We start from the raw sequence: 15,971 nt of genomic DNA, 5'->3' as shown, positions 1-15,971 counted from the left end.
CCATTCACTATTTCACAAGTCGTTCCACTGACAGATAATGCTCTACAAATAACTATTTATCTTGATCATCAGTGGGGTTCCCTGGTTCAAGCATCAAAGGATAGCCCGCCCGCAGTTTGACTGACAAGCCCAAGTGGACCAGAGTCCCTCAAAATCCAGTGACCTCCTTATTGACAGGATGATCCCTATGCTATCCTTCCCCTGGAGAAAAACACACCATGTTTGACTCTGATTCAGCAACTGCCACTTTCAGAAGAAAAAAAAAGGCATATTGGAAAATATTGTTTTCCTACCAACCTGATAATGAAAACTTAGAAACTTCCCAGGGTGTAGGGATGACCCTACAGATGTCTGTGAGGAGGGATCTATAGAAATAGAAACGTCTGCCACACAAAACCCTGGTTAGAATATTAGCTGTGGAACTAAGGAGTTGACTTTAAATCACCCTCAGTAGAAAATCCCCTGATAAAAATAACTAACCATCCGAAAGGATGGTCTCATCTTTGGCATTCCCAACCAGACAACAGAAGCTTATTGTGCAATATGTAACAGAAAACATGTAGGCCTACGATACAGCACCAAACAAGCTACTTTACAAACAGAAGACGGGGCTGTCAATGGAGCGTAGAATAAAGTGAGTTAAAAATAAAGAGATGCTGAGGGAACCAAAAGCAATGTGAGGATGTGTTGACTGAATTTAGAACTTGCCAAAACAGCTGAACTCTCCACCTAAGCCCCTGAGGGCTCATTGGAAGTGGCTTGACGTGTGGCTCACATTTCCTGTGTCCAAACTCTCCTCACAGAATAGTGGCAGCCTTAACTAGAGAATCGAGCTCTATCCAAAACTATAAATCTACTCTCTAACATGTCATTGTAGTATTTGGAAAATACATTGAGTGTAATGTATGGTTTGTAAAAATAGCATGTGACATGCTACATAGGGCAGAGACATCACATGATGCTTTTTAAGGGACAATTTACAGATGATCAATCGATAGAGTGGCATTCTACATCAATGCAGCCCAGTTTTGTAGACCCGAGTCTAGCTCTATTGGCGTAAGATTAGATGCCCTTGACAGTCTGTGGAACAGAGCTTTCACACTTCTAATTCGAGTCTGGCCTTGGGCTGGCATCTGCGCTCCAAGTGGGCTAGGTTTCTGAGCTGGCTGGGACACCAAACTTCACGTTTGACATTCAAACTCTGGACATGCATCGAACTCCTTGCTACAGACCTGTAGGTGACTCTGCCGGGGAAAAATGTCCTAGTGAGCTGGGTTAGGACATGTCATAATTCAAGCTCTGGTGACATCATATCATCACACTACATAGTAAAGGTGACCAACAGAGACACGATGACAGTGGTTTAGTGAGCATAAACCAATGCTCTTTTAAGATCCATTTTCAGCAAGGAAAAAAACATTTAGCACATTTAGCACATTCCCTCACAGTGTTTCAGTGCCCAATTTGAGTCGGAAAGACATGGCGTTATATAGATCTACCAATGGAGCCAATGACTGGAATGGCGTGCCTTAGTCAGCATGTCACTGTTTCGCACCATGGTAACAGCAGATTGAATGAGGCTTGTCACTATGCTAGCTTGGCTATAACCAGTTATATGTGGCTCTTGTGAGGCGAGTCCATGCTCTCTAGAAAAGGAAACACCTCCACAGGCTGACATTATTCATGATGAGGAAGTGACGGAACATCAATAGCAGATTATATATATGTTTATTTTTTTCTTCTTGTGCATCAATTTAAATGAAATTGTTGTTACACATTCACTTCAACATAGTGTGTTGTTATAACGGCAGTGTATGCTCATAGAACTGGGAGTGTTTTTATTTTTTCCCTTTTTTCTTGGTGTCCTTGCCTCCCTTTGTGGGAGCCTCCTCTTCTCCCTCCTTTCCTGAAGCAGCCTTGGCCCTCTTCTTGCCCAGTGGGGTTTTAGCATACCAGCTCTGAAAATAAATACATGTTTTGATTTTTTCAGCCAACAAAGTAGAATATTGAAATAAATCCTGTCAAATCTCATTGGTCTCAACCAAACCTTGAGGGCTTCCTCCTCATCCTGGAACACTGGGTCGATCTTAGCCAGCGGAGCCACGAACTCCGCGGCGGTCAGGGGTCTCTTGGCGAGCTGCTGGACGCGTCGCTCCGTGAGAATCCTGCGCAGCACCTGCACCATGTGACCCTGGGTGTAGCCGTCTGAGATTTTGGCCAGGGAGCTGAGGTCCAGAGCTCTGGTCACCTCGCCTCCACACTTTCTAATCAGCTGCTTCCACATGACTAGGCAGGGGAGTACCCAGCAGGCATCAGTGTGGCGTTCTGGTTATGTTCCAGTCAGGACGTCTTATTACTGAACACAACCTGCACAAGACGTTGGTTTATCCAACATATTTGAAACTGACCTAAATTCAATGTGTTTATTTGAATGAATCATGTTTTCTTCTCATCAAACCTGCCATGTAACCTGACATTATGTGATGATCAGTGGTAGAACATTTGACTTCAGATCGAGAGGTCACTGGTTCAAATCCCCCGTCGCTTTGGATAAAAGCCTTTACTAAATAAATACATTATAATTATTGTAGCCAAGTGTGATTCGAGAGTTGATTTTAACTATTTCACAGCAGTATTGAACCATTTAACTGGTTTGCACCAAATCAGTACAGATTTGTCAAGGATGCTAAGATTACTTCCGAAAAATAGGTCTTGTAACCTTTGATCATCAACCAAACTCCATAGAACCAACCTGTGCTTTGTGAGAAGGAGGATAGCCCAGGTAGATGGAGAGATTACATTTTAACTTTCATAATGATATGGTACTGTGCTATATACTGTAGGTACTTATTTTGGTATAAATAAGTACCTACAGTATATAGCACAGTACCATACCTACTACATATACTGTATGTTGTCCAAACAGAGTAGGTTACATTATAACACAAGAGACAGGTACAGTACCATATCTTGAGGCGTAATCGGGCCTTGGGATCAGCACAATTTTGTTGTACACCTTGCAGAGAGATTTAAGATCTGCACTCAGTGGATCTCTCGTGGTCCCCACCACCAGCACCCGGTCCTCCCCTTTGATGGATTTGAGGATTTTGGGAAGGTCTTTCTTCAACCGTTTAGGGTCTAACTGCATGTGACAAGAGTGAAGACATTGGAACAACATCTCTAGGTGTACGACGTACGCAACAGGTGGTAAAGTAGTTACGGTCACCTCTTTCTCTTCCTTCGGGACTTTCTTGTAAAACATTTTTTCGGCGTTGCCGATCCACACTACGGACGGTTGCATCAATCTGGCAACCTGCACACAACACAAACCGATACATGAATCCGTTAATCAATCAACTATCACCCCCCTCTCATCAAGGCTTCCCCCTTTCGATGTGGTGTACCTTGAACACCATGTGGAGCATGAGTGCAAGGCCGTTCTTGCCCGGATATTTCCCTGCTAGATTCGGAGGTGACAGGTCAAATAGGTTGGCACCCGTCTCCTGGCAGACCGCGTGGACAAGCATCCTCTTGCCAACACCCGCAGGGCCGGCTAACAGGATGGCCTTGACCAGAGGAGACTTCTCATGAACCACCTGCGAACCTGCGCATACACACACACACTGCTATTCAAACCCCATGAGCCTATGTCTATGTCTAGAGAACTGTACTGTAACGCTATACAAAGCCCTCAACCAAAACTAAGTACGCAGCTAGACTCACCTAAAGGCAAAACTGCATACAGAGTCATGATTTGCCGAACGTCCGACAGTGAGGGCATGGGTTCAATGTCTGTCTGTCTTAATGTCGTCCCCAAGTAACTGTAGTCACCTGGGAAAAGACAGACAGTTTAGTCAGGTAATCCCTGGAAAATCTTTGGAAAAGATGCAAAGCTTTGCTTTCCAGATATTGGCGTTTGCAGTATCTTTCCTTGAGAGCACTTTCCCATGAAATATTATATTCCGGTGGTTATACAGTAATCTGTTCTTGTGCATTGAGGTGAGACGGATATGGACGTTCTCCAATCAAGGGCATTGAAAGACAGCATGCTTCTGGGCAAAGAGGTCTTACCTACGTACTCCTTTAGTTTTACAGGATCGGCCTGTTTCAATAAGCCCTGTTCCACCAGCTCTTGATATAGGGACTCAACTGTCCTGTTGGATTTGAATACATCATTGTGAAATGTCAGTGCTGCACTTATCAAGAACAAAGCATATCCACCAGTAACTTGCGGAATTGTTACAAGAGAGAGCGCACTCAAGCCTCACCTGTCAGCAGTGAGATCTTTGTCTTTCTTCTTCTTCTTTCCACTTTTAGAACCCTTCTTTTTCTGAAGAACAAAACAAAAGTACCCATCCACGCTACAGAACCGAACTGACTTACAAGTTCAGACATAAAAATTTAAAAAATCACATTGTTTCAATGCCTTTAACATTGTCATTATTTGGGGTTGCTGATGAAGAATGCGTCAGTCTTTAGGTTCATCACCTTGGCGTTGCCTTTTGCTTTGCCGCCTTTGTCTTTGTCCACAGCCAGTTTCCAGTTGGCCAGTTCCTGCCGCATCAGCTCGTCCACCTGTGTTGAGCAGCGTAATCGTGACTGGAGGTAAAAACTAGCTTGGCTGGACATTTCAGCTCGGGGACAGCAGAGGGATATATATGCTGTATATCCAACCTATTTTGCATTTAGATGACTCACCTGCAGTCTAACCTCCACCTCAATCTCTTTCCTCTTCTCCTCCTTGATCAGTTCGGCCTCGTGCCTCTGACTGAAGTTTTTGGACTCGCTGCGGTTCTGCCACACCTCTGACAATTAACAGGGTAATCTTGCTGCTTTAACGTCATGGAACGAGCGTGTGTTTGACACAGATGTATGTTGACAACTTTTGTGTGGTGCGGTTTACCTGCAAAGGTCTTGTGTGCCACCTCCAAGTCTGAGAGGAAACCTGAAGGCAACATTTTCAAACCTGGCTCCTCCTCCTGAGGGTCAATGAGAAGACAGCATCCAGTGCGTTACACATTAGTTCAAATGAATCAAAATAACAACTTGTTTAATCCGTTTTGTGTCATGTAAGCAATGGCAATGATTTTAAATGCTCTCAAGTTGGCACGAATCCAGGCAGTTCACTCCTTTCACGCTGAACGTTCTCCACACAAACCTCTTCTCCTGCCTTCCCCTTCTCTTTCTTCCCCTTCTCCTTCTTTTCCTCCTTCCCTTTGGGCTTTTTGTTGGCATCCTCCTCTTCTTTCGCTGCCAGTTCCTCAATTAACTACATTCATGAAAAGCATATGCACTTAAGTAGCCTAAACATTACACAGTGTTATTACAATATGATTTGTTTGAAGGAGTTAAGCACCTGTTGAGGTGTTTTCTCAGCAAAGATGAGAGATGAACCGCCATCCTCCTCGTCTGGATAGTCAGGAAAAGTTCCTGTTGCGTCGCTAATAAAAACACATTGAGGAACATGTATTGTTACTCCAACTAATGCTAACTCACAATAAGTATCAATACTGACCCTGGTATGCCATTTTCCCCATCTTATGCAAAAATAATCAATGCAAAAAAAAAACATTGTCCTAATAATCTCATCTTGATTTTACTGGCATTCAATGAACCACTGGCGAATTTGGTCCTTCATTGTCTCCCGCATGTCAGGGCCCTCCACCTCTCTGAGTTTTTTGGTAATAGTCACAATGGACTTTTGGTAGTCCTCTTCATGTTCCTTCTGCTTAGCCCGTCGATAGGATTGATTGGCCAAGGCAGCAGCTTTGGCAGGATAGGGCTGGGTGTGGCTTTGGTCCAGGGCCTGAGAGAGGAAGCAAACAACCTTATACCCTAGCTCCATCTACAGCTGAAAACGACAACTACCATCAAGTACAACACAGCATAACTGATGATTAAATGAAGATGTATTTGACCCGCACTTCCAGAGACCAATAATTGTAGAAATTTCCAAGTAATTAAGGTGCATTCAATTTATTTTTCCTCACACTTGGTCCACGTGTGCATTGGATTCTTTGCGGTGGATAAGACATAACAAGCACCCCCAAATACTTAGAAATAGGTAACAGACCCAAGTCTGACTTACCATGCCTAGAAATATCATTTCCTCTTCTCGTTCTTTCCTAGTTTTCTTCCTCTGAATGTAACCTTTCCAAGTCTGTCAGGAAAGGCAACAAATCATACTGTAGACATGCTCACACACAATACAGGAATACAGCCACATTTGCTCATACCAAGGGTTTATACTACCTTTTGGATGCGGACAGCAGCTATGTCGATGGCACCTGCCCCCAGATCTCGATCCTTGGCTCTCCCCTGCCTCTCCTCATCCCTCTGGATCTCCCTCATGAACTTGGCTCTGAGGCGTCCCTGCCGAGCCCTTTCCGACACCTGAATGATCTTTATGGCCTCCTCCATATTGAGGGCCCGCAGTCCTACTGACTAATGTTTAAATATACAGTTAAAGTGGAGTCAGGTGAAAGGAGTCAGGTGGCTGAGCGGTTAGAGAATCGGGCTAGTAATCAGTTGTGTCCTTGGGCAAGGCACTTCACCCTACTTGCCTCTGGGGAATGTCCCTGTACTTACTGTAAGTCGCTCTGGATAAGAGCGTCTGCTAAATGACTAAATGTAAAGTGGCTGTAAAGCAGAACTGAACATGAGTTTTAAGTTCATCACACCACAGAAGAATGTGTTGTTAACTACCCATCCAAATTCGAATGAAAAAAAACACAGACAAGTTTGTTAAATTAGGCTTTGAAATTGTGAGAAAATCAGCAGTCTTCTCTGCTTGATACTGGGGGGGCGTGTCGCCTGAAGGAGCTGAATCTCCGCCCCCTCGAATGTATTGAATTTAGCAACAACAGCAACAACTAGCTAAATCAATTGCAGATATCAGAACAGACCTACCTGCAGTCTGAGTGTTTTATGTGTTAATTGCTTTGTCTTTGCATCGTACTAACTGAGTAACAGAATGCAGGTTATATAAACCGTCTGTGATCTGACGTAGATATGTGACTGTGACGTGGATAGGTTGGGTTTTACCCCGCCTATACAAAACCTGAGCTGAAAACGGGTGAGAAACTGTTCAACGGTCTAACTCCACATTTCAGTGCAACAAAGTTTTCGCGCTTTCCACATGCTTTCAGCAACTCATTTCACAGGTATATAATGTACTGAGAAGCAAATCATGGAATTTGCTTAACAGCACCTTTAAGAGCATACTGTACATAGGGTCACTGTCCTCTGATGTTAATGGACACTTTCACTAATTCAGACTCAAGAGAGAACAGTTTCAAGCCTGAAGAGTGAGCACTCACTTTGGGTTTTTCTACAACTTCCATCCTGTTGAGGATTTTAGAGAGCACCTTCCCTCTATCCTGAAGCACTTTGCTGCGTTCACTGATGAAGTAACGTGGGATGGGGATCTCAATGTCTTCCTATGGAAAAACACAGGACAAGACAAAAGCTTTAAAAAAATAAAGATTAAATCATCAGGACAGCAGAGATAAAAAGCCTTCCAAATTCTTTGTTTGGGTTCATGTTTACGGTACACAATATTTAACAGCAGAGTTTCACTGCACAAACTCACAGGGGTGAGCTTTAAGTCTTGGACTACATCATCCATGTAGTGGTACTCAGAGAACTCTTTCTCAACCATCTCGTTCTTGAGCTCAAGCACCCTCCCCATGACTCCATCCAGGACCTCCCGAATCACGCGCCTCTTCTGTGGGTGGACCATCTGATCGTAGCACTCTTCCAGCTGCCTGAAGATCTGGACGTAGCGCACATACAAGGTAGCCAAGCGCTGGAAGAACACTACCCTGTCCCTCTCTGGGCGAGGGGGTTGGGCAGGGACTTCATGTAACAGAAGGTCATTCAGCTCCACTTGGGCATGATCCCAAAATGTATTGTATGTGCTGGGAGGAAGAGAATGTATGTTACTACTGCTGATCTGATACTGGTACTTAAAGAAAAGATTATAAATGATCTTCTTGCTAAACTTACAAAGCAAAAAAGATTCATATTAATTATAATAGTTGTAATTATATATATTCTTTTTTTTTATAAGTACATTGTTCAACATTGGTTTAAAGGTTAATGTGAATCTTTTTCATGTGAAGTTAAATAGGTTGCTAGAATAAGAAATTAAATAAGGCATTATTTAATATTGGCACAAACGTAGCAAGCTACTGTAGCATTTGCAAACACGCTATTACAGTAGACTACTGTAACCTACTTGCTTTCTGTTATGTAGACTAGCTAGTGCTAGCTAGCTTAGCTCGCTGGAGATACACACCTGTGAGACATTACGTTTTTCTTCAGTCAATAAAATAAATGTTTTTCTGTTCGACAACACAACGGCAAAAGTCACTCTACAAATCAACAGACATCGTTCTGCTATCAGCTAGATACTTAACGTAGATACACACTGAGTGAACTTCTCCAGGAACCTGAAGGAGAACTACTGTCTCTATAGCAACAGTGTCTTGTTGGATCACGTGTAGTCAACACGGGTGCAACACATGGTGCAACATAATGTCGAATTAAAGGCACATCTTTTGATCCACTTCCTATTTTGTTAGGCTATATCCTAACAATACAGTAAGATTTATCGACCATGTTTCAACTTCATTTGGAGGGACCGAATAAATTACATTCTAAAATGTGTAATAGACATTCTCAAATTAAACATGGAATACATATTTTTATAGCCTAATATTAATATCAAATTGCATTTTAGTTTGTCCCTACAACACTGACAAAATTGCTATGAAATTCTGCTTTTAAATAGCCTACAGGTGTTTATTCACTTTAAATGTTCTTTAGATCAGGAATAACAAGGGATAAACAGAAAATAAGCCTACGTCTATACTTTTAGATTTCAATTTTTCTTAGAAGTCTGCTACTCCAATTCCAGGAAATGTGAGAACTACATGTTATGTGTTTTGAATTTAGCTATTTTTTTAGATAACCCTCGACACATTAACCTACACATTTTACAGAATTGCGTCTACTTCTGTATGTTGGTTACTATCACAAATTATCACGGGTAAGACTTCACGGTTCTGTCATAAAAAAAAATGTAAAAGATGTTTTATGTGTTGATTTTCTGCATGTAACCAACCTTGCAATCACGCTCTGCCACCAGATGTCGCTCTTATTTGTCATCTGAACTTGCTGACAATATTGTAAACAAAACTACTGTGTAGCCTACCTAATAGTAATAAAGTTAGTATTAGTAGCCTATAATCAAATATCATATTAATTATAATAATGTTATCACAGTAGTTGTAAGGCGATTTTGTTTTATGTTTTAAGATAACATTATCTTAATTAGGATACATCATGAAGAGGCCATAGCCTAGTCTTCCAACAATGTCGTGGCATTACAAGAAATTCGACAAGCACACACACACACGCAAACTATTAATGTCTGATTATCTGACATTATCAGAATAAATTAAAATGTAACTGATTAAATACATCTTGCATTCTCAACTTACAATAGCTGGAACCATTTTGAGCGCTGTTCTTAAAAGCGCATTTTCAGCCGCGCTTAGGTGATCACAAGACCTGAGGCTATGAACAAAAACATCGACACAGCAATTAACGGACACTAGTCAACTGTAACTTAAGAAACACCTCTGCCTCCATCAAGTTTCGCAACTTTGGAACTATAGTTGCCTGTCTATTGTACCACACACGTGTGCTCTTTTCAGGATAGGAGTTTTGTTCAATGGACATCTTTAAGTAGCGTGCTTTGTGTTACCCGTTCACGAACATGCAGCGTTGTCCTGTGAAGTAGTTAGTTATGTCCTTCTACCTCTTCTAGAGATGGTTTTGAGCATCAAGGAGGGGCGCATGCCAAAGGGAGCGATCACCGGCTGAAGAAATTGAACCGAAGATGTCAACATTGCTTACCACCCACTCGAAATCGATTATATTACATTCAAGAATCTCGCACATCGTATAAAACGGGACGCATGATTTCCAAAGAGACTGCAGTAAACGCTATCAGCTCTGTTCTCTTTATCATCGACAGCACTGTGCAAGGGGAGATATTTTTTTGAGAAACCGTGTCCACTTTTGAGGATACAAAAATCTTCCGTTAACCTACGTGTAAGTTTGAGTTGTTTAAAGTTTATTTAACTTTTTCTTGTATTTAACTTTTCACCGCTCCTCACAACATCCCTGTAACACCTTTTTATTAGACTTTAATATTAAGCTGTGCTCAGAGAATGTTGGTCATTAAGAAAATTACCACATTAATTTGCTATGGACTGTTGGGGTGTGACAAAACACCCCAACAGTCCAGTTTAACTGTTGGTTGTACTGATTCTGTGATCGACATTATTGCATATTAAAATGATATAAATATCATTGTGTATTCAGACTGAGAAACTACAACTTATTCTGTCGCTTCTTTAAAATCATCTACTTTTCTTCACATACGTTAACATGACATAAACGTGATATATGTTTTAACCAACATGAATCAGATTTCTCTTTTCTGATTATTTTGTCAACCACAGAAGCCATGCAAGCGGAGAGGAAATGGCATATTCTGTTGAGTGTGTTCCTTCTTCTCGTCACCTCAGGCCAGTGCATGGACAGCAAAGAAGTCAAGCAGAAAGAGAGAAGGACCCTGTTGGATCTAATCTTACAGGTTATCGGAGACAATCCAAGGGACAAGCCCATCTCCAGGCGCTATAGCAGTGGTCTCCTAACTGCAGCCCAAGACATAAAGCTCTCCTCCTGTGAAAAGCCTTTATATGTTCCTAGGCTGGATAACAGTAGACCAATAGGTAAGCTGATAAGATTTATTTTTAGGTTATGATGAAAGCATAATCCCCATTTTACAGTCTGAGGCAGCTGTCGTTGGTTTTGTTGGTCAATGAGTGTCACAGAAGCCCATTCCTTATTTAAAAATGATATTCACCATAAGATATAAAATGACTGTTAAACCAGAAGGCTCAACTATTGCCACCCTGATCTCAAACTAGATATTCCGCTGCTGTGTTAAGGGTTATCAATAGATGGCAGAGACGTTGGCATCATCAAATTGGCAATGGAGGATCAGCAGCATAATAAACTGTATGAATGATTCATTCAAATAATGATTCATTGTAAAATCTCAAACCTGAATGATTAACCCCTCCCTTTCCCCCCACCCCCCTCAATATCTTTCTTGTCACGCAGTAGTGAGATTATTGCATGAGCACAAGAGGATTGGCTACTTTTGTCCCCACAGTCAAGCTGAGACAACACAATTTTTTCACACCTGTTGAATATGAATACTGTATAAGAATTTAATGTAATGTCTTAAATTGAGGTATAGCCCTGCTGGATCTGGACACTAATTGATTCAGATGGCTTTAACGTATTGTATCTTGAAGTTAGTGTTGAAATGCATTATATATGGATTGTGGATCTCAACTTAACTACTATAGTAATTCTCTAATTTTGATCTGTTCAGTTGTCACTCTGAACAGTGCCCCTGGTTCACTTAAAAGCATGTTGATTTTACACCGTTTAGATCATTTAAGATTATGTTTTGGAATGTTGTATTAACATTCCGGTAAAATGTTAGGTCAAAGGTTGTCTTTGGAGAATTCAAGACATCTCAATGTTGTCCAGGCAATTTCTTGGACTCACTAATGTAAGAGGAAAAGAACCTCACAGACCATTGGCCAGACGGAATGTGTTTTTTAAGGACATCAAATGCAGCAAATTATCAAGTGGTGCGTATGACGCTTTCTAAGATCCACTGCCACTCAGAATTGTGTTGCACGCAGAAATGAAAAAGGGATTTACAGTCAGTACCAATGTACTGTCTGTGCCAGTATGGTAGAGGTTGTGTGAACGTTCACATGGTCCTTTCACAGATACTCAATAAGCAGGGACACCAAAAATATATACTCAGTATAACAGATTATTGATATACAGTATTTACTTGCTTGTTCTGCGGTATTTCAATAAAAACTTCTGTTAAAGTGTATGGTATACTCTAGAATGTGTCTGATACTGTAGCATCCAATTCAAATCAGTTTTAAGCCTGTAATTATGTTATTGTTTTATAACCATACATTTCTTGCAGACAAATATTAGCACAACTCAGTGTAATGCAGTGGCCTGATTAAGCTTTGGGCTGTTATTCTCCTTAGGTTCATTACTTATACTGTATACCTTAAATACTTTTTTATCTGTCTGATTTTGCGTGGTAAGTAAAAGGTTGTTCTTTCTGGAAATCAAAAGAATTTCTGTGGCTCATTCTAGTGTTTTCTAATTAATGGGATCATCTCTTTCATTTCAGTTATTCATAAGCGCAGTACTGTTCACTCTAGTCTGGACACTAATATTAGCCATGCATCTGCGTCAAGTTATTCTTATGACATTGATAAGCATTAACAACTGCCGAACAATAATCTCCTTACCCTTTTAGGCTGTACATACGGGACACCTGTATGCTTTGCATGTTTGTAGTGAAGGCGGGCAACTGAGCAGTAGATTCTATGCAATTAGCCTCTGAACCTGTTTTGATGCCCCCCACTAAATGGTTTTGGTATAATTGTAGAATTACATTTGTAATAAATACCGATTGGACCTCATGGTAATTATATACTGTGGCATTTCTGTTATAATTGTGGAATGTTATTGAATTACAAAGTGTGTGTTATACATCATGTTATGTGTCCTAGTGGTATTATATTTTGAAGATTAAACTGAAACAATTGTAAAATCATGAATCCTCCCATGAAGTAACTCTCAATTATCTTTTTTAGAGATTGTCCCAAGAGATATAAACCTGAAAGACAAGTTCATAAAGCATTTCACAGGTAAGAAAACTTACAAACAAGTGTTATTCATTTAGGGAGTTGAAAAATCTTGATGCTTACCATCTGTTTGTTGGTAAATATCGCTTGCTCACAAATTAATGTTCGTTTGCATGTGGGTTGCAGAAGTTGAACACCTATGAAAAATGGTCATAGAAAAGTTATAAAATAGTTCAAAAAGAGAAGAATTCCTATTAAAAACAAGGAATACCTTTTTTGGCTTATCTCATTTGTGTTTGACCATGTTGAGAAATAATGGAATTCAGACATAGCTGTACATGCAAACCTCCTTTTTTCACAACATCCTTTGTGTTAAATCATGTTGGGAAAGAATGAAATTCAGACATAGAGCTATACATGCAAACCAAAGCATTAAACAGTGCATGAGTAGTTCTTACAGAACTCTAGAAAAAAGGTGATAATTTGTGCATTAGAAAGCTATAGAAAAGCAGCACATAGTTAAAACCTGTTAGAATGAAGTTGAAGGCATTATAAAGTTAAGCTGATTATTTGTCTCAAGACCTCAGAGCAAACTTTTGTAATTGGTGTGAAAAACCTTTATCCGGAAGCTTGATAGAGAGCCAGAAACACTTCACTTCAAAACAACGTCATTAAAGGCTCAGTCCAGTTATGTAATGTCAGGTATTAATATGGACCAGTTGAGCTCTGATTCCTGATCTAAATACTGCACAAGGGTAAAGGTGTCATGCAATCAGTAAGTCTATAGAGAATGCAATGGTGTACCATCTACCTGATGATAACTTTTTTCTCAAGCAGGACCAGTCAAGTTCTCTTCGGAATGCAGAACACATTTTCATAGACTATATCACAATACAAGGGATTGTTCACGACCAGCATGTACGTTTGCATCTTATTTACTCTTTTATGCATTTTTGATCTGTTTGTGTCAAGTATGAGGCGATAAGAGAAGGCTCCACAGAGTTTAGTCAACTCTGGAGCCCAAACTTGGACTATTTGAGATCTCATAATGCTACCATTGACCATGTCAATCACTCAATGACTAAAGTAAATTGATTCCACTTCTAATGACAGCAAGCTTAAGATACAAGGTTTTCTTTAGTACTGGTTTGTATGGGATTGCTGAGGGAATGCTCACTTGTCTTGTTCTGTAAACATACAATTCTTACCAGGCAGACGGTCGTGGCTAACAACCTCATATTGACAATGGTGATTCATTGAATCTCAGTGTTACTTGTCTTCCCTGAATCAGTAGGCATCCACTCACTGTGGTACAGTCTGTCCCTACACAAACCATTATGTAACATAAAAAGAAAGTTAACTCTTCTGAACAATGAGTACTGTTTCTACTGTGTACACCGTGAATCAGAGCATGGAGTCTCTTCCCATTATATTTTCTTTTTGGTGCTGTAAAGTTAAACATCACATTGCTGTCTCGAGAGTTGAAACATTTTGTGTTAACCTCTCAGACAGTGGATTTATACAGTACAGTTTGTTTATTTCTAGGCTTCACATATCTAGTATTCATAATGTAATGGAGCATTCAGATATTTTTTCTGAGAATAGTGTTTTCAAAGTGTGATAATATACCTGTAAGTCCAGTATAGTCCTTTTGAAATTAGTTATCTATTTTGTGTATTTCAACAGACTACAAGAGATGTGCAAGATTGCTAACAAGGCTAGCAATGAGTCCACTGTGCACACAATCATAGACATTTCATGTGAGTATGTGTTCTTTGATTCATTTCATGAAATGAACATCTGTGTTAGCAAAGATAAAGATTATAATAATTTTGTTTGTGCATTGAACAGACTCCTATTTGTGGGTGGCATACGTAAGTAATGTAAAAGGATAGGAAATAACTTATGTTTACATAACCACATGTTCTCAGCGCTAGTTTCTTTTTTCACCTCATGGAAACAGCTTTTTTGCATTATCCTGCCTCAACAAACATTTATGAAAATGTCAACAAAAATCAACATCATCCAGACTCTACCCCATATGACTGTCTTGGTTAGGCTAATTGAGAAGACAGGTCTTGGTGTAAAGATGATCATTCTGGCGACTCATTGGTACATATTTAGAGCTAACTTCATGTCTGGAGCCTTATCTCCTTGGTTTCCTTCAGAGCTGACAGATGACCGGTTGATGTGAATGAGTCCTTCCATTGAAACGGCCATGTTAATTGCCTTGGCGTAGGAATTCATTTGATTTGCAAATTGAGGGTACTGGACTGTTAATAGTTATTCAGTCTCTCAAGTGAGTCAGACAAGGTGCTCTCATCTGGGCCATTGTTGGAGGTCTATGTGCTGCCACCTAAATGTCACAAAAATAATGAACTCCAGTGGCCTATTAGTGCATTATTAATGTGGATCATTTGTACAACTAAATAGATGCACCTTAACCTTAATATAGAAGAAAGACAAGAATGCTACTCATTTTTACATTGCACCTAGTTGTGCCATATGATATAATTGATTAGCCTAGACTGTCACTAAAGGATAGTCTCATCGATGAAATGTAGATTGAATTATAAACTGTGGGCCAGTGGTTTGACTCAAATCTCACAATTCATTATTATTGTAACTTGTCCCCCTATTTGTGGATATATGCAGTTTTATTGATACATTTTTTGTTTTTCAGGTTCAAACTAATTAACGAGGGATTAATGTGTTGCCAAGGAAGTGCCTTCAGTTTGCAGCAGTCATAAGAACATAGTGCTGTAATTGTTTATAGTATTTATATTTATGTTGTCAATATTGAAAATGCCAGCTGACTTGGTTGGTTTCATGAGATAGATTTGCTGTATATTTTCACGTATCATGTATTTTTAAGAAAACATTAATTTAATATGGATACACCTATTTATTTAAATAGTATGTATATAATTATAATGAATGATTTCCAATTATTAATATTTCTTAAATTAACCATGTGATGTAGAATAAAAGAATCAACTGTGACAAATTCAAACTAAGAATTATTTGTTTAAAATTGTGTTCTTTGATGGCCCGCCTTGGTGTTGGAGCTATGCCAATCACTGTCATTGTCTTCATTACATACTGTATAACTTGGCACTTGAATGATTTCAGAAAATGAGAATATATTGAATGACGACAATAGTGAATATTGCACTGCAGAACTGAACAATAAAA

At 39.9% G+C, this 15,971-nt stretch overlaps 2 protein-coding genes across 3 annotated transcripts; one reads left to right on the top strand and one right to left on the bottom strand.

Moving 5' to 3' along the window:
- Positions 1–1,711: 1,711 nt before the first annotated feature.
- Positions 1,712–9,966, bottom strand: zgc:153738 (uncharacterized protein LOC558115 homolog). 2 transcript variants are annotated; one of them, XM_067230409.1, is made up of 20 exons: positions 9,773–9,966; positions 9,507–9,582; positions 7,592–7,919; positions 7,320–7,439; positions 6,253–6,444; positions 6,089–6,160; positions 5,601–5,806; positions 5,357–5,441; positions 5,159–5,269; positions 4,904–4,979; positions 4,699–4,805; positions 4,489–4,575; positions 4,269–4,330; positions 4,072–4,154; positions 3,724–3,831; positions 3,405–3,604; positions 3,227–3,313; positions 2,965–3,142; positions 2,048–2,286; positions 1,712–1,958 (listed from the first exon to the last, which is right to left on the bottom strand). In XM_067230409.1, exons 3-20 carry the CDS (start codon positions 7,739–7,741, stop codon positions 1,839–1,841), a joined length of 2,283 nt encoding a protein of 760 aa, XP_067086510.1. In that variant the 5' UTR covers positions 7,742–7,919; positions 9,507–9,582; positions 9,773–9,966; the 3' UTR covers positions 1,712–1,838. The 2 variants fall into 2 exon arrangements, with proteins under 2 accessions (XP_067086510.1, XP_067086511.1); XM_067230410.1 differs by lacking the exon at positions 1,712–1,958 and having other exon boundaries at positions 2,153–2,367.
- Positions 9,967–10,540: 574 nt separating this feature from the next.
- alkal1 (ALK and LTK ligand 1) lies at positions 10,541–15,517 on the top strand. Its single transcript, XM_067230822.1, has 5 exons — positions 10,541–10,808; positions 12,786–12,839; positions 13,611–13,694; positions 14,463–14,536; positions 15,460–15,517. The coding sequence occupies exons 1-4, from the start codon at positions 10,541–10,543 to the stop codon at positions 14,525–14,527; spliced, it is 471 nt and encodes a 156-aa protein (XP_067086923.1). The 3' UTR covers positions 14,528–14,536; positions 15,460–15,517.
- The last annotated feature ends 454 nt before the right edge of the window (positions 15,518–15,971 follow it).

The sequence above is a fragment of the Osmerus mordax genome, chromosome 27 (genome assembly GCF_038355195.1).
Source record: "Osmerus mordax isolate fOsmMor3 chromosome 27, fOsmMor3.pri, whole genome shotgun sequence".
NCBI lineage: Eukaryota > Metazoa > Chordata > Actinopteri > Osmeriformes > Osmeridae > Osmerus > Osmerus mordax.
Note: the sequence above shows the minus strand (reverse complement) of the source record. Positions and strands in the feature narration are given on the sequence as shown.